The sequence below is a fragment of the Kwoniella europaea genome, chromosome 2, assembly GCF_036810445.1.
Source record: "Kwoniella europaea PYCC6329 chromosome 2, complete sequence".
In the NCBI taxonomy this organism is placed as follows: domain Eukaryota; kingdom Fungi; phylum Basidiomycota; class Tremellomycetes; order Tremellales; family Cryptococcaceae; genus Kwoniella; species Kwoniella europaea.
Window position 1 is genome coordinate 2,503,087 of NC_089488.1, and position 21,421 is coordinate 2,524,507.

The 21,421-nt window shown below is 43.2% G+C and overlaps 7 protein-coding genes across 7 annotated transcripts; 2 read left to right on the plus strand and 5 right to left on the minus strand.

Moving 5' to 3' along the window:
- Positions 1–257: 257 nt before the first annotated feature.
- Positions 258–3,936, minus strand: V865_007285 (uncharacterized protein; the record flags this gene model as incomplete). The annotated part of the gene is made up of 12 exons (XM_066231033.1): positions 258–291; positions 367–558; positions 625–705; positions 771–959; positions 1,081–1,512; positions 1,580–2,834; positions 2,892–2,961; positions 3,032–3,095; positions 3,236–3,247; positions 3,316–3,448; positions 3,627–3,649; positions 3,902–3,936. 12 exons carry the CDS (start codon positions 3,934–3,936, stop codon positions 258–260), a joined length of 2,520 nt encoding a protein of 839 aa, XP_066087130.1.
- A 715-nt stretch (positions 3,937–4,651) lies between these two features.
- Positions 4,652–7,608, minus strand: V865_007286 (uncharacterized protein; the record flags this gene model as incomplete). Its single annotated transcript, XM_066231034.1, has 8 exons — positions 4,652–4,869; positions 4,944–5,034; positions 5,136–5,296; positions 5,368–5,736; positions 5,825–6,685; positions 6,761–6,796; positions 6,966–7,297; positions 7,526–7,608. The coding sequence occupies 8 exons, from the start codon at positions 7,606–7,608 to the stop codon at positions 4,652–4,654; spliced, it is 2,151 nt and encodes a 716-aa protein (XP_066087131.1).
- A 607-nt stretch (positions 7,609–8,215) lies between these two features.
- On the minus strand, positions 8,216–10,554 carry V865_007287 (glutamate 5-kinase; the record flags this gene model as incomplete). The annotated part of the gene is made up of 10 exons (XM_066231035.1): positions 8,216–8,285; positions 8,335–8,994; positions 9,051–9,291; positions 9,376–9,455; positions 9,530–9,624; positions 9,700–9,795; positions 9,891–10,001; positions 10,142–10,332; positions 10,439–10,481; positions 10,549–10,554. 10 exons carry the CDS (start codon positions 10,552–10,554, stop codon positions 8,216–8,218), a joined length of 1,593 nt encoding a protein of 530 aa, XP_066087132.1.
- Positions 10,555–10,918: 364 nt separating this feature from the next.
- Positions 10,919–13,659, minus strand: V865_007288 (uncharacterized protein; the record flags this gene model as incomplete). Its single annotated transcript, XM_066231036.1, has 10 exons — positions 10,919–10,959; positions 11,050–11,350; positions 11,421–11,496; positions 11,572–11,959; positions 12,018–12,217; positions 12,282–12,408; positions 12,485–12,499; positions 12,563–12,629; positions 12,766–13,021; positions 13,178–13,659. The coding sequence occupies 10 exons, from the start codon at positions 13,657–13,659 to the stop codon at positions 10,919–10,921; spliced, it is 1,953 nt and encodes a 650-aa protein (XP_066087133.1).
- Positions 13,660–14,214: 555 nt separating this feature from the next.
- Positions 14,215–15,548, plus strand: V865_007289 (uncharacterized protein; the record flags this gene model as incomplete). Its single annotated transcript, XM_066231037.1, has 7 exons — positions 14,215–14,443; positions 14,580–14,748; positions 14,819–14,881; positions 14,963–14,999; positions 15,079–15,187; positions 15,276–15,349; positions 15,429–15,548. The coding sequence occupies 7 exons, from the start codon at positions 14,215–14,217 to the stop codon at positions 15,546–15,548; spliced, it is 801 nt and encodes a 266-aa protein (XP_066087134.1).
- A 637-nt stretch (positions 15,549–16,185) lies between these two features.
- On the minus strand, positions 16,186–17,681 carry V865_007290 (uncharacterized protein; the record flags this gene model as incomplete). The annotated part of the gene is made up of 7 exons (XM_066231038.1): positions 16,186–16,260; positions 16,366–16,644; positions 16,713–16,794; positions 16,876–16,989; positions 17,070–17,285; positions 17,435–17,449; positions 17,521–17,681. The coding sequence occupies 7 exons, from the start codon at positions 17,679–17,681 to the stop codon at positions 16,186–16,188; spliced, it is 942 nt and encodes a 313-aa protein (XP_066087135.1).
- A 504-nt stretch (positions 17,682–18,185) lies between these two features.
- On the plus strand, positions 18,186–21,333 carry V865_007291 (uncharacterized protein; the record flags this gene model as incomplete). Its single annotated transcript, XM_066231039.1, has 11 exons — positions 18,186–18,587; positions 18,664–18,794; positions 18,879–19,076; positions 19,138–19,305; positions 19,391–19,718; positions 19,852–19,988; positions 20,059–20,134; positions 20,219–20,491; positions 20,554–20,646; positions 20,711–20,779; positions 20,848–21,333. 11 exons carry the CDS (start codon positions 18,186–18,188, stop codon positions 21,331–21,333), a joined length of 2,361 nt encoding a protein of 786 aa, XP_066087136.1.
- Between the last annotated feature and the right edge of the window lie 88 nt (positions 21,334–21,421).

The following is a 21,421-nucleotide window of genomic DNA, read 5'->3' on the forward strand; positions in this document are numbered from 1 at the left end:
CCTCTTGAGGCGAATTAAGACATCGTATATGTATATATATCGAGAAGGAGAAAGAGAGCAACGAAATCAGAAAAGGAAAAACGAGACAAAACACACAAAACACATATGACGGGATTACATAAGTCAGAACTGACCGGAAGAGGATGAGGATGAGGATAGGAGATGATCTCAATGATGTTGTACATGGATGAGAGATAGTCTATAGGATAATTGGAAAAAGAGAGAAAAGGGGAAAATCCGTTGATCGAGTCATAAGCTTATTCTTGACCGAAACCAAGAGTTTCCTCGACACTACGAAAAGACCAAAAGCCATCAGCTCTTCATTCCACCATGATTACAATCGATAAAGTGGATGGAAATACTCACGCAATGGTCAATTTCTGTTCCAAAGCCTCATAAGTTTTATAAGCCGGCAAGTCAATCCTATTGAAACAAGTATGTGATTTCGGTAATTGGGTTGGTTCACCAGCCTTTTCAATGGTGAATCGACGTGGTCCATCGGATCCTTGTAGATCTTTGAAACCGTTGACTGGGATTCTCGAAGTACCAGTTGTGAACCTATATTGCAATTCGGGTCAATGACGGTCGTCATGGCAAGAGACGGACGGTGACTCTATCACTCACTGTAATAGACGGGACTTTCTCTCGGCAGGCCATCCTCTGACGATCTTCCAGAACCATTCCACGACCTCGTCAGATGGGTTGCTAAATCGCAGGGCAATCAGTGTGAATTCCCTAATGGTAGTTCTCAGTGTGACGGGTAGACTCACTATCCTCGGTAATCGGTATGTTTCATCCAATCATCCACATCAATTTCTGACATACCACCAATGAGCAATTCCAATTCTCTCTCATCGAACACGTTAATGAGTTCTTGAGGAATCAATTCGTTGAAACCTGACATGAAGGCATCGAACTGTTCGCTAACTCGTCGGGAAATTCGGTATTCGGTGACGAGGCTGTGCAAATAGGACAAGAGATATACTCATCAGTATGCTATTCTGCTCTGACGAAGATGATCCGGCATAGGTACATTCCACCGATGAAGTTTGATAGGTTATAACGGAATGCTCAACTCACTCAACATAATCTTTCTTATTCTCCTCCGTAACCTCAATGTTCCTTCCATCCTCTTTCAAATCAACCGTCACCACCTCACCGAAATGTTCCTCGGTTATACTGAACGTATCCTCAATGACATCCGTAATATCATTCTCAAGCATCCAAGTCAAACCTCTGTGCAAGCCTGAATCGACGGATTCCAAATCTTGCAGTGTGATCTTCTTCTTCAGGATCATCTTGTAGAATGAGACGATGAAATAGGCGTCGAGGAACCTTCGGTGGAATATACCTAATCCTACCACCCTACCGATGAATTTGAAGTAATTGAGATGTTCTGGATTAACACCGGAGTTGGGGTTGATTTGTAAAGTATAGTTGTCATGGGCGGAATATTCGAATAAACAGTAGAAGGGGTTGAACATCTCGTGTGACAGTAAGAAGAAGAATTCTCTATAATGACACATTGGCAATTTAGTCAGCATATATCCCCAATTTCTGCGATGCACGCTTCACTCACCTCGACAAACCTCCGTAATCCAAACCATCTTCACCTTCAAACTTGATCATCAATCTCTTCTTCAAATCGTTTGGAGTCTGCCTCATGATCTCAGTGTAGGATCCTTCAAAGATGTTATCTCTAGAGACTTTGATATGACATTGACCGGTATTGGATCTGAGAGCAGGTTGTGATCTGAAGTAGATCAATTTCCTTCTGAAATCTCTCTTGTACTGTGGTACGTTCTGATCCAATGATGAAGGTAATCTTGGATCATCCCATGTGGTAGTCTTGGTATTGTGATCGACAAAGTACACTCTTGCCGTTGAAGTCAACCTCATCTCCCATCCACTGGGTAGTGGTCCCAGTTGACTGACCGTTTGAGGTTGAACAGTCAAATTACCTTGTCCTGGAGCAATGACTCTCAATAACTGTTGTCGTCGAGGATCAACCCAGGTGGTAGTTCGAGTGTTGTGATCAACGAAATATGGTCGTCCTTCAGGAGTGAATCTCTGTTCCCATCCAGCGGGCAATGGTCCTTGTCCAGCAGTCGTAACGTTGTTGGAAGCGACTGCGCCAGCAGCACCGTTGGTAGGGGTGGACGCACCGCCAGTGTTGGACTGTTGTACATCAAGCATGTCATCTGCCAAGTTTCGTTGATTGTGTCTTGCTCTTGCTTCACCGGTAGATGTAGCTTGAGAAGCGTTGTTGGACAATTGGTTGTCACTTGGTCTGTTCCAGGTAGTCGTTCTAGTGTTGTGATCTACGTAATATTGACGACCGAGATGATCGATACGTCTTTCCCAACCAGCAGGAAGAGCACCATATTGATCAGAGTGCGAGTCGAATTCGTTGCCGGGTCCAGTGCTAGTACCTGTTTGACCGGTGGAAGCAGCTTGAGCAGTGGGGTTGACCGTAGGGGCGCCAGAAGCAGCAGCTGCAGCGGCGTTGGGGTTGATGGGCTGTGGAACAGCAGCTGAAGGTTGAGCAACGTTGGGACTATCGGCGGCAGCAGCTGGGCTTGGACTTTCCGGTTCAGGGGTAGCATTAGCGGCTCGAAGGGTTGAGCCAGGTCTAGAGCCTGCGGTGTTGACAGCAGCAGCGGTATTGAGAGAAAGGGCCGATCCATTGGCAGGAGCGTTGAGCATGGTGTTGGAAGTAGAGGCAGCGGGAGCTGCGTTGGCGGGTCCACCTGTTTGAGTGGATAGGTATACGATAAGTTTTCCTTGTACTGCTTGACCGTCGCTACCTTTCTTCAACTCCTTTGTGAGCATTTCTGAGTATAATCTGTCAGCTAGGTTTTCTCGCAGTTTACAGAAGGAGCGTAGCTTACCTTGCCCACCAAGTTCAAGATCGATGACATCGGATACCTTGATGTTGATGACACCCAAAAAGCCCTGGTCCTGTGCGAGGAAACAATGATAAGTTAAGCGCAAGCCCATGAAAGGGTTGATAGGGTTGAATAGGACTCACCTTTCTCTTAAATTTTCTTTGATCAAAGATTTGTACCGCTACAATTGAAGAGTCTTTGACGGTACTATGAATCGAATCAAGTATCAGTCAGCGGGTTTCCCAAGACATTAAGAAGCACTGTCTTAAGTGAAACAGGGTGAAACATCCCTTGTTTCGTCTTCCGCCTCTTGTCGAATCGCATGAACATGAATCAAGATCACTTACATGTCAAAGTTTCTGATTTGACAATACCAGATAGACCATCAGCTTCTGTTCCTTGTGTGGAAGTAAGGGTGACAACTCACTCATTCCAATAAGGGTTCAAAGTCCTCTTGATCACAGAAGTAGTATGAATCTGTTCCGAATCCACCGAAACAATCGCAAATGGATCTGGTAATCTTAGAATGTCCCTCTTGATCAAAGAGTCGGCGGCGACGACTATATGTAGGTAAAAGGATGATTTGACGTGATGTGTGTAGTTGACGTGTTGAGAGTGTATTGATTGACACGAGGATAAAGGATAGATAGACCGGATGACCATATCAAACCATACATCAGTACCTATTCACCCACATCCACACTCATAGGTTAAACGAAGAAGTGATGATGGACTTACTAGTGACTCGAATAGACCTTGATCTATATTATGAGATACAACAGGTATGCGTGAGATGTGGTGGAGCAGTGCAGGAAAGTTGATGGTGAGATGTCGATATGATGTATGCATTATGAGGTGCGATGATGTTGATAGGCATGGGAAGCAAATATGAACCTGAGTCAGCGCTGATCCTTGTCATGTTGATACGAAGATGTGACTTGTCATTCTCTTGGTATAGCGAGTATGGTACGGACAAGGACAAGGGGGGGCGATGCTGTGACAACCAGACTTACAGGTTCCTATTCCCACTAGCCGAATTAGCTACCATCTTGCTTTATGCTATGCTTGTGCTTATGGTGGTAGCTCTCTATCTCTCCTGCTATGTATGTCTATGTCTGTTGATGATTGATGATTGATGGTCGATGAGATGTAAGATACTTGTGAAATGGGGTATGATATGATGTCAAATGGATGTGTAAGATGACAAAAGTTGAGTAGGATGGATTGTATACGCAGACTAACTTGGAGTCTTATCAATCAGACTCACTCTCCCACTCAACCCGCTTAAAGCAACTGGTATTCTGCTAAAATGCCACATTCAATGGTAAGCACGTGGCAGTCATCCGAGCCGCACAGACCAACGGAGGCAGCCGGAGGTAAACGTCGCATGATCGTATGACGTATCATCACGAGTAGAGTGCTCAGTAACGAGTAGCGAATCACGGCGTTCTGCAAGCTCATTTCATTCATCATGCGCAGATGAGGTTATCGTATATACCATACTGTGAAGTATTCAAATATCATAGACGTATGGCACTACTACCCAAGAAGAAAAGTCAGAGAACAATCGTAAGAATTCGTGAGAAAGCTAAGGTATCAAAAAGCATTCAAGGATAACTTGGATCAGAAGAATATACCTATACTATTAAACAAAACAAATGTACAAAAACACAAAAACACCTAGAATGCCATATCAACCATCTCCACCAGACCATCTGCCAATGATCCGACCTTTTTACCTCTTTCACTAACATTGGAATTGATCAATAATCATCCTCATCCTCATCTTCACTTCCAGGTCTAGTCTGCTTTACCACCTTCTGCTTCTTAGCTTTCCCATTCGGTACTCCTACTGAGCTAGCCCTAGGCGTAGAAGCTCCAGCAGCTTCTAATTCCTCTTCGGTAGCTTTCACTTTACGTGCTTGAGCAAAGAACAATTGCACCTCTTTATTTGAGATGTTTTCAATCGAATATTCATTACCTATAAAAAGCCAAGAGAATCAATCTTTCATTCCTTTGCTAGCTGTTTGATATGCTTTTATACTGTATACTCACCTCGAGGTACTATGAATTGTCCACCTGGAGCCATAATAAAGCTTGTTCTGTAAATTTGGACTTGAACAGCACCTTGTATAACGTAAAATACCTAAAAACTTGAGATCAGCTTTTCATGTCCAGCATATCAATAACAAGTGCTGTGGTGAAGGTCGGTCGTCGGGAGTAAAGTGAATTAGATCAAACACTCACATAGGCATTATCTTTACTTGGTTTAGTGGTCTTACTCTTTCCTACAGGTATCATGACCACTCCGGCGGCCATGAAATCGCCTTCACCAAATACCTTCTGGTATGAGAAACTCTGATTCGCTTTGGATTCAGGATTAAGTAAAGCTTTAGGACATGCGATCTCTGCGGAAGAGTCAAAACAACCATCATCAGCTATCACTCGTTTCTCAATTTGAGAATTTGGTCCTACTCACTTCTATGTGATTCCATACCCTCCGGGAAAGTCTTGACCAGTCCCGTCGGTTCAGTTTCGTCATCCCATCCAGTTTCTTCTTCAACTTCTTGCTCAGACCCACTATGCTGCCTGGATCTCGACCTTTTCTTCGTGCTCGGAGTTGTCGAATTAGCCCTCTTAGTAGTCCTCTTATGCCTCGCAGAAAGAGGTTGGGGGGTCTCTTCAGGCATGGTGATCACTTCAGCTATGACCGGCAATCCAGGTCCACGTCTGTATTCGAATTTTTCACCTCTCCACCAATCCAAAGGTTTGAAATGAGTTCGGCTCGATCGTCGACACTGAAAATTCCCGTGATATCCATCTTCTCGATCCTCGTCTGATGCGTTACCTACCACATAGTTCGGACGTTAACACATCTTACATCGTACAATATTCCACCTCACGATGTGACATAAACGGAATCGAATGGAACTTACCACTAAGTCCGATTTGAGATATCCTCGTTCTCTTCGGTTGGGGAGCCACACTACCTCCTCTCGTCCTCGTTCTAGCAGGAGGAGCATTCTCATCCGTCCGAGTTTTCTTCTGAGCAGTCCTCTTCTTAACGACTGATTTTTTCTTGCGTTCCTTATCAACTCGTGGTGTCGATTGTTGTTCATCATCTTCTTCAGGTTCATTCTCTTGATCGATCGCATCTTGTTCTAACCCTATATCATCCTCTTCTCCATCAGGTTCAGGTAAATCCCCACCGATATCATCACCAATATTACCACCATTACCGATGTCATTGTCATGATCGGAATCGTTATTATCGTCATTTCCTGAATCTTGCAAGGTATCGTCGAAATCATTCCCTCCACCGTCGATATCATCATTATCATCAAATGATGGTCCTCCAATATCCATATCCATCTCGTTATCACTGATACTAGCTTCTCTATCCATTTGACCATTCGTCTTCGTCGATTTTCTCCTACTCCCACCACTATGACTTGTATAGCTAAGTTCTTCATGTTGAGAATCAGTTACTCTACTACTCTGTCTCCTGTTCTTCTTATTCACTGTAGGCGATATAGATAATCTGGTGGATTTACGTGTACCTCTTCTTGGAGATTCATCCTCATCCTTATCTTGATTGGTAATCCCACTTGTGTCGGGTGAATTTCCAGTCATATCACTGACTCTACCTCCGTTCCTAAGTCCAGAATGCAAAGATAGGTTGGACTTGCGTGGGGAAGATCTCGCTCTCGGTGAGGGTATCGCGTCGAATGTCCGGTCGACAGCTGGTGAGGAGAATGGTAATCTTGATCGTGAAGGCAGAGTAACAGATGGTGGGTCTGGTGAGAGCGGAGTTCAACGATCAGTAATTTTAGCATATAACCTGCGATGTATTTGGAAGATGATATACTCACTACTTTCAGTTGCAAAGTATTTCGGAGTAGCCGCTTCTATTTACATGTTTAACATCAGATTAGCAATGACCCCAACGTCCAACATGAACCAAATCATGTCCTCCATATCCCCACTTCAGTTGACTTGAATGACATTTCCACCTTAGTCTTCTTATTCGACAAAAACATAGAGACCAAAATGTCAGAAGTGAATCGCTTAACTCACGTAAATCATCTTCATCATTCAACAAATCATCTTCCAACATCTCCTCATCCTCTTTATCCTTATCCTCCGGATCTAAATCGCTCATTCTCGATCTCGTTCTCCTCAAAGTTCCCATAGACGTATCACCCGTCATGGGAGTTTGGGCCGTATAATCACTCCTTCCCGCTGGTGTTTTGGGTGTACCTATACCTCTGCTGAAAACAGAGGCGATCGATCGAGAACCGGACCCGGAAGCGTACTCTGTATTGGTTGGTGATGAGAAGAACGCTGCGGGATCTTCAAATCCATCTGATAATCTTGTTACTCCCGTTGGCATAGGGGCGTTGGTTCGACTGTGGGTGGTACGAAGCGTTCAAATTCATGAGACAAGAATTGAGAGAGAAAGTTGTCATATTCATGATGTGGTATAGAAGTGAATCGGGCGTAGATCAAAGTCAAAAGTAAGGTGATAGAGGTGTATGAAGGCATGGTCAGCGATTGACTTGAGTAAGATGACATCTTGTAAATCAAGATACCACGAGATATAGCAAATGCTACAGCACTGGTGGGACAAAACTCACGTTCCGACAGTTTTGGGATCAGCATTATAAGCCAAATGCGCTTCTTCACCTCTCCTCGCTCTTCCCGGCGTACGTAGTGACATATCGGTCAGATCTCAACTAGGTTCTAAGATTGATGAATATGTATCTGTGAGATGTTGACTCCCTAAATGGAAGTGTCGAGTAAGAGGATGAGATCCAAGTTGGGGTTGGATGAAGTTGGCCGGTCGGCAAGTCAAGTTGTCCGTAGCACTGTAGTAGATTGCATGGGATATGCAGGGAGCAGCAGCTTTATTTGTGCTCGTAATTGACTGCAGTTCTTGAAGTCGTAGGATTCAAGGTATACCAAGATGAATGATGATGGTGATGGTGATGGATGCTTGCTATGAGAGTAGTGCTCAGTGTCTGTCGAGTGATGATATATATACCTGTTTGTTTACTCAAGTTATCCTGGTTTTGTCATGTCGCGTTACAACTTATAATTGCCTGTTTCAGTAATTTACCTGTTGGTCAAAAATCAAAATCAAAATCACAGATCAGAGAGATCAGGCAGCCCCTGATCAGAAGAGAGTTTTATACGTTTATACAAAGTCGATGCATATATATCTCACAAGTCATGGTCATACGAAGACCATCTCCATGCACATGTCTTCAGTCCCTCTCTCAACATGACACACATCACTTCTTATCCCATACCATGCTACCACATCATCACAAAAACGTTATCGAATCAACCACATGTTCAGATTCACTATACCCCAAAACGTTCTCTATATGTGCGCTGATTTACGACCGTCAGCTTTGTCCGTATTCCTGAGATGTAAACTCACCTTTTAATACCTTTGATTCTGTCAATCTCAACACTATTATACTGCGCCAATCCTTTGCCAATTTCAACCTCTTCCCATCCCTCATCCTCTTCTTCTGCTATCGTATCCCTGTTCTGCGATTGCATTTGAGTCAAGGTTACATTATTCAACTTTTCAGCGATAGCATTAATCGTAGATGAAGGTGAGGGCGACGAAGGACCAGACTTGGATAATGGATCTAAAGAAGCTACGGATGAAGAAAGCGATAAGATAGGCTGTATAAGGGGTGTATCAGGTTGAACATTCGTAAGATGTTTCAATGCAGGCGAAGCCAATGTCGAAGGGTAGGAAGTGGGATTGGTGTCATTGGGGAATTTAGATGTCGATGCAGGTGTAGGACTCGAATTCGTACTTTCATCGATCGAATTCCTAGATACAGGATTGGTGATGATGGTGCTGGAATCTCCAGTTTTTCCTTTCGAAGAAGAAGAAGGATCTCCCTTCTTACGTCTGACGACTAATTTGACAGCTTGATGAGATGCGAAGGGACCTTCAACCTTGATTACTCCAGCAGGTAACAGACGACCTCCCGATTCTTTCCTCTGTATAGCTCTATAGGCACCTTCGTCGATGGTTATCGTACCTGCTGAGTGTAATCCATGGGCTATCCACCATTTTCGACTAAAGCGAGTATATCAGCATGGAGCATTCTCAGTCAATTGCATGAGACGACTCACTCTTTCAGAGCCCTGTCTCTCCTCAGGAATCTCGTACATAACGGACCCTCCTCCAAAGCGGGTGTCTCAGATATATCCCTACTTGGTCCTGCCCCACGCTCAATCACGTGGAATATATCTTTCACATTGCCCGAATGCATGATCACAGTGGTCGTCCCAGCAGCGGTAGCCAGTTCAGCAGCTATAAGTTTCGTTGACATCCCTCCTGTACCAAGAGACGTTCCAAGTGTTGCTGTGGAGACTACAACGATTCTGATGATCAGCATCATTCCAATCTTACCAAGGTCTACAAATATCATCTACTAGGCGATTGTCATTCACATACCTTGCTGTTTGACCTTTTCAATATCCCTTACTACCCTCACAGGCTTAGCATCCGGATTATTCCTTGGATTATCCGTATACCTAGAATCACATCAATGCTCTATCAGCTCCCTGCTCATCATATCGCAAAATCGTATGCCTGTCAGCTGACTTACAAGCACTCCACATCAGTCAATAAGAAAAGATAATCCGCATGAACAATTGCAGATGAAATAGCAGATAACGTATCATTGTCACCGAATTTGATTTCCTATATATTCCAGTGTTCCCTGATCATCAGCAACTATATCTCCATCGATACGATTCTTTGTGTCTAGTCACTCACGGTAACAGATACAGTATCATTCTCATTAACGATTGGTACTACACCCATTTGAAGTAATTCCGAGAATGTATTTTGAGCATTGAGGTATCTTGTTCTCTGCAAACAATGGTAGGTATATATCAGCTCAAATTGAACTCGTTAAGCGTCGAGAACCTGGAACTAGTAAGTTCCCATTGGATTAGCTGACTTACATCAGATATATCCATTCTAGTCAATAATATCTGAGCGATAGGTTGATCCAATTGCGAAAACAAGTTATCCCATAATGCTATTAATCGACCTTGACCAATCGCTGCTAGTGCCTATATAATGAAGTATATCAGAACAGTTTCAGATTCTTGTGACCATCAATGTATCCCATGGCACATCACAGTCAACCAATTGAAGAAGTTACTGGTACCGTAGTTGGGATTGATGTTGACTGTAACATAGATGTACTTACCTGTTTCTGACTTAATCCTTTCCCTCTACCTCTCAGATCCATCCTCCTCAGTCCCACTCCTATAGCACCCGAACTGACCAACACCACTCTATGACCTTGTGCTCTAAGACTCACGACCGTCTCGACGATAGATGAGAGGAGTTGCAAGTGGGGTAAGAATGGGTATTCGGGAGAGACAATGGAAGAGGTACCTAATGACATGAACAACGGATAGGTGTCAGATATCGCTTGACTGATTAAATACCCTAAGGTTCGAAGCAAGACGAGGTCAGGAGTTGTGGAGTATAGACAACTCACCAAGTTTGATGACTATGGTCAAAGGGGTCGCTTTGGTTTTCGACTACATAGTCACATCAGCTACATTTCATTCCTTGTCCAAGTTAGATATCTTTGTTACTTCAACATACCGTCATTTTGCTTTCTTCTCTTCTGGTGTCTTTCGAATTTAGCCGTCACTATCGTCCAGTAAAGTTGATTTTTCTTCTCTAGATATATTTGTACATCGACCTCGGTAGATCAATACTACTACTGATACTACTGTGCAGGGAGATTCGGACTGAGTTGCAAGAGATCATCGTTTATCTACGGTTGAAATGACTTTTCGAGTAGAAAAACACAGACAGACAGTGCAAGATGGAATGTCGTGACATCATCGCTTTTTCACTTGTAATCTCGGTCAAATGCTACGAGGTTATGTATGCATGTAGTGCTAAACGGATGTACTTCTTCTCCAAGAGAGTAAATGCATACAAATCCTATCTATCTATCTACTCTATACTAATTAGGTATCTTGACCCTCCAAGCAGACATCGGTAATGCTATATCCATCATCAACCATTCATCAATTAGCAAAATTCACATCCATTTCGTACTTTCTGTGCTCATTGCGAGAAAAGATAAATACTCACCTGATAACCTCTTCACAGTAGGCAAAACAAACCCAACCAGAATCATCGCACCTAACGTGACACATACCATACTCATTATATAATATCCATCTCTAACTACCACACATTCACCTCCAGCGGCTGAACAAGCATGTTTACCTGCCTCGGAAATACATTCGTTGCTCGAGGTCGAAGCCAATGATGATTTCTCGAGCGAATTGTTGATGGGTACTGAACATGTGGCGATAGTCAAGAGATCGACTGATCGTAAGATTAATGGTTTAGGCCATGTCCCTCCCAGATTCGATACGGTGTTCAATAACTATACACAAGCAATGAAATCATCAGCTTGTAACCCATCAATGAAGAAACGAAGGAACAATATAACTTACAGTCATGTAGGTTCCTCCAATTAATGGATCAGCAATCTGCGTATGAAAAGCGCATATCCCCACAAATTGAACAGTACTACCGTTCCATCAAATCAACAAAATCCATTGGGAATAAATCAATCCCAATCCTATCCCAAAAAAAAACACTCACCTAGTTAAAGAAGATAACAGTGTCGTCGCAATGACCAACCCGAAATAACCATTCCCAATTTTCCCGTTTGGGAATCCTTTGACTACCAAAGTGGATATTGCAGCCATAGCTAATCTGGCCCAGAAAGCGTATAACCAAGTTCTCAACACTCCTCCTGATCCATCTTCTTTACCAGTCAAAGGGTGTTTCGACGAAGACGAAGACGTGGGTCTAGACCATTTAGCGGCTAACCAACCAACTGCCATCTGAGCTGGGAAATCCAACAACACAGCTATAGCTAGATCTTCTTTCGATAAACCTTTTTCAAGGAGCTTGAGACCTGTCACTGAATCGTTGACCATGAATCCTATTTTACAGACTAGATGGACCAACAAAAATGATTGGATATCTACGACGAGAATGATGATCAGCTGAAGTGATTGGACAGTAGTGCAGGAAGAACTCACTCTTTAGTCTGACGATACTCCACATGACCTTGTATACCTTCTTCACGTCCATATCTGGATCATCTTCCGCAGGTGGATCTTCAGTCTTGTATATTGCCAATAATACAGTGACCAATACGAAGACTACTGCCCAAAAGCGTAGATACCCTCCGAGGGATACTAACGGATAATCGAGAGGAGTAGATCGGAAGTATTTGTTGCTGTAGAATCGCCATATCAGATATCAGCTTTTGACACTTTAGGGATCTGGGAAGCTGAACTGACCTGAAATCTACACTATTGAAAGCTAAAAACACGGTAAAACTCAAAGCATTTCCTATTCCTATACCTATTGTCTGAGCGGTGGAGGCGTAAGATAGGTTGGGTTGAGAAAGAAGGGTAAGTGCCCAGCCTGATCAAACGAAAGTGGAATTCATCAGCTATCCATATCCTCTAAGGGCCATTAACTCCATTATATTCTAGCTTACCATCTACAGCGATATCTGAAACCATACCGCTCGTCAGCTGTGATACTGGTAATGCCAACAGCACACATCAAAGCTCACCTTGAGTCGCAGCAGCTAAGATCAAGCTACCAAATACGGCCGTTATGAACCGTATATCTATCGTTTCCTATGCAAGTGAACCAAATAGAATCCATCAGCTTCCCATTTCCCGGTTACATCAAATTGAGAAATCTCGCATTGCCATCTTTCTTCCATAATTTCTAGCAAGAAAGCCTCGTCTCACTGAGAAACTCCCCACTCACAGCGTTCAACCACCCTTCAACTCTTCCACCAATCCACCACATACCCAACCCCACTATCCCTTGAACAGGTACGATCCAGCTTTTCCTCCTTCCCCAACTCTTCACGAACCACGCATCGACTATAGGGGACCAAAGTAACTTCAGGGAATATGGCCAGGTAGAAAGGGCGAAGATGGCTAGTTGAGAGTATGATAAGTGAGATTTGAGGAGGAAAGGGAGGGTACCGAATGTAAGACCGAGTGGTATACCTTGGAGTCTGATTGGACAGATTATCAATATATGGTCGAATTCACTCTCAATCATCCAAGTCTAACTTACAGATCTGTCAAGTGTAAAGTGTAAATTATGTTAGCTAAACAAACCTTCCACTTCCCAAAACTGGAATAAGGTAAACTCACAAAGTAAAACCAACAATGCAAAAGCCTTTTTATCCCTAGGACTAGTCAATCCCTCTCCCTCTTCTTCCTCCTGGTATCTATCCCGATCTAGCAACTCTACTTTCTCATACCTATCTTTATCCTTTTCTTTCTCTTTGCTTTTTGGAGGGTTTCTTCTTCTAGGTGAATTTACATGATCCTCAATCGATTCAGCCGACATCTCTCTCCTCATCAACAACCCCTGCTCTTCTAGCTCATTTAGATCTTCTAGATTCCTCCCTCTCAAAGTATGGGATTCACGATGTAACATCTCACTCTCTACTTCGTCGGTATCTGGTGATCCTGAATTACTAGATATCGAAGTAGACGGTCCAGGTGATATCTCCTGTGTGTGAGCCGTTGATCTGGTTATTCGTTGACTGAGGGATGAAGCTGAATTGGGAGTGGTAGGTTTCACTGATGTCGAAGTTGTCTTGCCGGTGGATTTGTTCGAACGGGTACTTCGTTTAGGTGGCATTGGGATTGGCTTTAGCTAAGCAAGGTACTTCTGGATGACTTTGAGATATTACCGAGCAGACTTTGTTTTTCCATATAGATATTGCGATACTGTGCGATTGTATAATTACGGAGGGAGGAGAGAGCAATGCTAGGAGGATAAAGGAGTATACCTATAACTATATACAACCTCTCTACCTGCTTAGTAACATGTAATGCCGTCCTAGTGCACTCAATCGACCACTTAACCACCTAAAATCGCGCTGGTCGATTGATTTTTCGGTGGACGTGTACCTCGTTTAAGCGGTCATCTCCACCACCTACCTTGCCACGTCACTGCTATTGAAGATTGACGCACGGTTGTTCATCCCACGTGGATGGAAAGACCACATTACCGCAGTGTCAGTTGTAAATCGGTTCCCACAAATTGGACGCGCTGCGACTGACCGTGTCAAGATACGAGTAGAGATAGGATATCCACAGTTGGAAAAGATCCATCTACATCAACAACAACTATTCATCACAGCTATACCTAGTATTGTCACTACCGGTGCGACCCCAAAACCAACACAACACCATGTCAGTCCCTCTCCCAACTACCAACACCTTCCCAGCCGGTGTCCTCCCATTCGAACAACGTAAATTCCCAAAGACGATCTGCATGTTCGATGTCGATGGTACTCTTTCGCTGGCAAGACAGGAAGCTACACCTGAGATGTTTGCTACGTTGAAGAAATTGAGGGAATATACCGCTGTGGCTTTTGTAGGTGGGAGCGATTTGTCAAAGATCTTGGAACAGGTCAGAAGTGAGTGATACCTATCCTAGCCTACCTACCTTGTATCGCTTTAATTGAGAGATCCATTGAAGTGATCTATCCTCATGTGAAGATTTTCATTTCATCTGATGATTCCCTACTGAGTCTGCCTTACTGCATACTCCAGGTCTCAGCCTGTTCGACTACGGCTTCGCCGAGAATGGTTTAGTAGCCTACAAGCTCGAACAACCCCTTGCTGCAGCGAGCTTCATCAAGCACGTCGGTGAAGAAGAGTACAAGAAGATGGTCAACTGGATTTTAAGATATCTCAGTGATGTAGATATTCCAATCAAGAGGTGGGTTTTGGGCTCGTTCAAATGTGACCAAGGCTAAGGGTCCAGAGCTGACGATATGTTCAAATTGTAGAGGTACTTTCATCGAGTTTAGGAATGGTATGATCAACGTTTCACCCATTGGTAGAAATGCTTCGTAAGTCACAGTATCCTATCATGATCATAGTGACATCCCATTTAGCAATTAATACTGATGAAACATCTGTTATATTCCCAGTATACAAGAAAGAATTGATTTCGAAAAATACGACAAGGTCAGTCCGATAGCCCGATAGTCCAGCAGATACATCTTCATGTGTTCGCTGACAAATTCTGTGTCTTTGATGTCAATAGGAACACGGTATCAGAGCTGAGATGGTCACGAGAATGGAACAGGAATTCGTTCATTTAGGATTAACGTTCGCCATTGGAGGACAAATCAGTTTCGACATTTTCCCTCAAGGTGAGTTTCCGTCTTTTGGCTTCGCTTGTTTTTTTAAACCAATGAACCCTCCGTACTGACTGAAATGTATGGATTTCCTCTTCTGTAGGTTGGGACAAGACTTACTCTCTCAAACATGTCGAACCTGAGGGATTCGATACCATCCATTTCTTTGGTGATAAGGTGAGTGAACCTTTGATTGCTAAAAAGGACGATTGTGGGGTTTTACTGAGAGATCCATATGATACTTTGTTTTCGATAGACTTTCACAGGTGGAAACGATTATGAGATCTTCTCTGATCCCAGGGTCACTGGACATACAGTCACTTCACCTGAAGATACTATGAGACAATTAGACGAATTGTTCTTGACTGTGGCTTAAGCCTTCACATCCAATTCACATGAAGAATCACAACCTACAGCCTCAAATATGTGAACGACGAATAAATTTATTTCATAGAAAAGGAGAATCAGAGAAAGAAAAACAAATTATCATTGGGTCGAAGGTGGCGAGATTCGGACATTCCTATTCATTCTTGATTTATTTGCTTTAAACAATATCGAAATTATACTTTACATATCTAACAAAATATACGATACTCTATACACTAAAAATAAACTCAAAGATAATATCTATATATATGCATTGTGATATACATGATTTGTCGATTATCCCACAGGATTTGAGCGTTCTCCTCTCCTCTCGAAGGATCGGTGGGATAAGTCATTGGTCAATCCATTCGAATTGCCGTTCATCTGTCCATTGGTAAATTGGTCAATTGATCATTTATATACATTTCAGTTTGTATTTATTTATTATATGTCGTTTAAAGGGTATATTTATTTGAATCCAAATGAAATATGAAAATTAGAAATGAGATCACAGCGTGAGAACGATATCATTATTTATTTATTATTTTGATAAACGTGAAGTAAAAGATCTCCTCCTTCTTCTTCCTTTTTATGCTTCCCTTCCCTTTATCGACGTCTGCACCCATCTACCAGAAAATAGATTTCATCTATTTCTGTTGATGGGCTTTCAAAGCTTTTTCTCTTCTTGCAGTTTGTCTCTCAGCTAGATCAACGCCGACGAGCTATATCAGAACGAACCATTTAATCATCAGCTTACATATGCCAGGAGATCACAAGATCACCACTGATAGTGGATCGGTGGAAGTACAATTTGAACTTGAACTTACGATCTTGGAAGCCTTCCAGAATTGAACAACATTGATGATCTGTTTACCCGCACAAATGGGGAACGTCAAAAGTCCAACGACCTGAGGCCAAGTCAAATTCTTCAAGTGATATACGATATATCCAAATACCTTGGGGTTTTGCTGGATCAACGCGTACTCGGTGTTGATCAGGAATGTGGGGATAGGGAAAGAAGATGTGATGGGAGCCAACCAGAATGCGTTCAAGTATAGGCATACGAAGAATACTTCGTTGGCAAAACAGAAGAAGAAGAGCGTTCGCTACGTGGTAAAAACATGTCAGTTCGAAATGTCCACCCAGTGATGACGGACCAGATAATTGAACTCACCGAATCGTTATAGTAATACCATAAAATACGAGATACGTCTGAAGTAACGGTTTTATGACTTGATGAACCGGTTACCAAAGATCTACATTACATTGTATCTCATACATCAGCTCGAGTCATGAATGTATACGATTATGAAGAAGCTTAGAGGACTCGAACTCACGAGTACATGTGAATATAATGAGAGGAGAAATCCAGAGTGATGAGGAACATGAAGAGTAATGACCACTTGGGGTAAACGGAAGTGAGGAAAGTCAATAAACATGCAGTTGCACATCTACCCGCAGATACATAAACACGTCAGCCTTATCGTACTACAATGATTTGAAGGGTGAAGGCAGGGATGTTGTGACTGACCTATCAGTGACCATATCCAATACAGCACCAAATTTGGAAGTTTGACCCAAAGCTCTAGCTGCCATACCATCAAAGGCATCTAACATGCAACTGACAAAGTACAGTGTAGTACACCACTTAGGGTGGTATGGCATGAACACCAATGATGCAGCGGCTGTTAAGACCCTCACGTATCCTATGAGGTTGGGTACGAAGAGGAAGACATTCTCGTCGATCCTGTATGTGTACGACAGGTTAGCGATAAGGCTATAAGGGGAAGGGAAGGATTGACTTACGTTGTGGTACTGTGTATTTGCAGCGAGGGTTTAAAGTGCTTGATCATCAGTGATCATCCGCTTGTCAAGATCTATTAATACAAAACTCACGCAAGGTCGACAGCACTACACACAAGAGACTGATCAGCTACATCCGATATGCGACATCGCTTATCAATGCGAAAGCCAAAACTCACTATTTGGGATCCCAAACCTCTTCTCTCGTCCTACTTCGACTGCCCTCCCTGGGCCTGTGCTTGATATCGCCACCGAGCGAAGGGGAAGGTGAGAATGCTGTGGATGTCGACTCCGACTCTGGTACGGGTGTAGATTGATGAGATCGTGTGGTGGGTGCCATGGTGTGTGAAGAAGCGGAGATTGAAATTTGTTTGTTTCTTTGTCTTCTAAGGTGAATACGAGTAGTTGCTTTTTCTTGAGTGTCGAGTGATAGATGTGGATGAGAGATTGAATCTAAGAGACCGGCGGGTTTATATATCTTTGGGATGTGTAATTGTCGATATGCGATGTCCCAATTGTTGATAATATAGTTGACAGTTTAGGAATGGACAAGGTTGAGGTGTGTGGATGGGGGTTACGTGGTCGCATATGGATGTTCTATATGTTTGGATTAATATAAACGGATTTTTAGTTCACCGTACCACGCGTCAAATAAAGCCATTTTAAATGGATGTACTACATAAGTAACATCAACAACCATTGCCCCGCAATCATGTCCGTGTCACGTCGAGAGCATGGACGATAGCATCAACCAGTCCGTTGATAACGACTACCAAGACATACTTCGGTCATACACGATAGTCATACAGCACGAAGTGATATACAGTTCAGGAGGGTATACACAATGTCCACGTTCTCGCCTCCGCCTCCTACAGCTTCCCCATCCCGTTCACTCTCCCTATCACTCTCGGCACCTACCTCAATCCCATCGAGTAGGAACAACCCGATCTCACTTCGTATCTACAAGACTATTGGAACTTCTTTCGACGACCAGTCTTCAAGAGAAGCTTTAGAATTAGCTTCGTCTTTTTACTCCTCTTCTTCAAGTACGAGCGTAGAAAAAGGTAAAGGGAAGGCGGACTTGTCAGTGTCAGAGCAAGATGAAGATTTAGAGGGATTACCCAGACGGAGGACATTGAGGGGACAGAGCGCAGCGACAGCTAGGAAATGGTTAAAGAGGGATGTGGAAAGTACTCTGGCTGGCGGGAGCCAAAAGTTCTTGGAGGCTTTTGCAGAAGTTGATCAGGTAAGTTAATGCTTGATCGTCCTTGTCAAATGATAGCTTGCTGACAATATGCTTAAAACGATATGAAAATCGACAGAAACTCGAAGTACTTCGAGAACACATGAAAGAGATGCAAGTGAGATGCGATCAAGTTCAATCTGAATTAGATCAAGCCAATAGCGGTACAAAGTATCTCCTGGAAAGAGCAGATGGGTTACGTTCTCAGAGGTGAGCCTTATGACCATTTCTTCCAACAAAAATCTGCATACTGTGTTGCATACTAATTGTAATTTGGTGGGTGGAATGGTATAGAGCATCAGCACAATTACGATCATCCTTGATCAATTTGTTCTTATCGAAATTCACATTGTCAGAAGCGGAATTAGCAGCATTGGGATCTAGGGAAGTGGCCGTTGGACCATCTCTTTTTGACGCGTTGGATAGAGTAGAGAAGATACGGAAGGACTGTGAGGTCTTGTTGGGTGGTGAAGAAGGCAAGATGCAAGCTGGGTAAGTCGATCGAGATCTAGCATACATTAGATCTGAGCTGACAAGACGAATCAATGGATAGTCTCGATATCATGAGAGCTACTTCCGATCAGATGGAATCGGGTTATAAAAAAATACATCGTTGGTGTCAATTTGAATTCAGGCAATTCACAAGAGAGACTCAGTTGGAGGTGTCTCCGGTGATGAGAGAGGGTATAAAGAGGTTGAGGGATAGACCGGTTTTACTCAAGTGAGTGATGTGCACAACGATATCTGGTTCAATCACTTATACTTCTACTATTACTCGAACTAATATTCGTTCTTGTTGTCGATAGAGACGCTCTACAAGGCTTAACATCCACCCGATCCTCCTCAATCCTCCAATCGTTCCTTGACGCTTTGACTAGGGGAGGTCCCAATGGCTTACCTCGACCTATAGAATTACATGCTCATGATCCCACGCGATACGTTGGGGATATGTTAGCATGGGTACATCAAGCCACAGCGAGCGAGCATGAGTTTCTAGATGGACTGTTTGGTGTCAGAGAGAAGAAGAGGATGGTAGGAGCTGAGAGAGATTCGATCAATCCTGGAGAAGAGGAAGAGATGATGGTGGCTCAGGCTATGGATAAACATCTTGAAGGGTTAGGTAGACCTTTGAAGGTGAGTTCGTGTTTCATCTTCACTAACAAAGCATTCTCCATATAATCAGGATTGTTACGAGAACTTCATTTTAACTTTCCAGTCGGATCTTCCACGACATGATGCTGACGGAGTGATATGTATGTATATACAGTTACGAATACAACAAACGATCAAATCCCAAGAAGGTATAATCATGGCTTATAAGATAGCCAATCTGCTTCAATTCTACCTGATAACTATGAAGAAGACTATAGGAGAAGAAGCATTGCTTTGTAAAACATTACAGGAGTGAGTATCTTGTTCAGCTGTACAATTTATGGCGACTATCAAGCAGCTGATATGATCTGTGCGCCCTTAGAATCCACGATCAAGCTTACATAGCGTTCTTTGAAAATCTTGATGCTCAGGGAAGAAGCTTGTTGAGATTCTTACATGTAAGTCATGTCTGATTCATTGACAATGACCGAAGTTCTCGATATTACAAGTATGTCGTATACTGATAGAGTCTGTGCTTATAGCCACCAGACGCGACCCTCTCTCCGCCTCTGGCTTTACGAGACTTCTGTCTCATCCTCCGAGAATTGCTCTCGGTATATTCAACGTCATTGGTAGATCCCTCAGAGCGAGAATCGGACTCTGACTTGGCCAAGTTGTTGGACAAGTCGATTGATCCCTGTGTGGAGATGTGCGAGAGGATGGCGGAGATGAGAAGGTCCACCGTGGGAGGTGGAGCTGCTGGAGGTGACTGGGAGAAAGATCTGTTCATGGTCAATTGTCTGGGTTACCTGCAGGTAAGTTATCAGGATTTTTGCCATAGAATCGAACTGGAAGAATGCTGACTGTTCCTATCTAGCATACTCTCGAAGTGTACGATTTCACCTCACGACGCATGGCTATGCTAGAAGAGAACATTAGAGGTCATGTGGAAAGTATGACATTTGAACATGTGAGTGATAATAATTTATCTTCTACGCTTGGGAGGAGACACACTCATGAATCACCCATTATAGCACGGTAAATTATTAGAACAATGTGGTTTGGCACCTGTCATGAGGACTATTCGGACCCGACCAGCAGATGTAAGTCAAATAAGAAACATTTGGTGTTCATGTCATTCAGCTGATCTGACGTGATTTTGTCATTATAGACACCTCTATCGCGCTTGCCAACCACTTCACCCAAATCACTCACTACGGCTTTATCAACCTTCTCCAACTGGCTAACTACCATCGATCCCTCCAACTCACCGCGATTGGCATTATTGAGCTCAGCGAGATTAGCGGATATCATACATCGCAAAGCGCTTAGGAAAATATACGAGGCTTATGGTGAAGTTACTGAGAGGGTTTTAGATCCTAAAGAAGCTTATGAGTTTGGTGAGACCATGCTGAGAAGAGGTAGAGAGGAAGTGGCTATTGCCCTAGGTGTCAATGAGGATGATGAGTGGGATGAAGATGAGGAAGATACGTTGAGGCTGGGAGATGATATACCAAAATTGGACATAAAGGACAAAGTGGAAGAGCAGATAGACGAGAATCCTAGTGCGAGCGTGATGAGGAGGGATAGTGGTGTGGGATTAGGATTAAATCTGGATGGACAAGGGAATGGAAATGGGGAACAGAAAGTGCAGTAGAATTGGTGAAATATGTGGATTCCATACAGTATAGCATTGTATACAACAGTATCATGAATGCATACTGTACTTCATCTTTCAGTCGTTA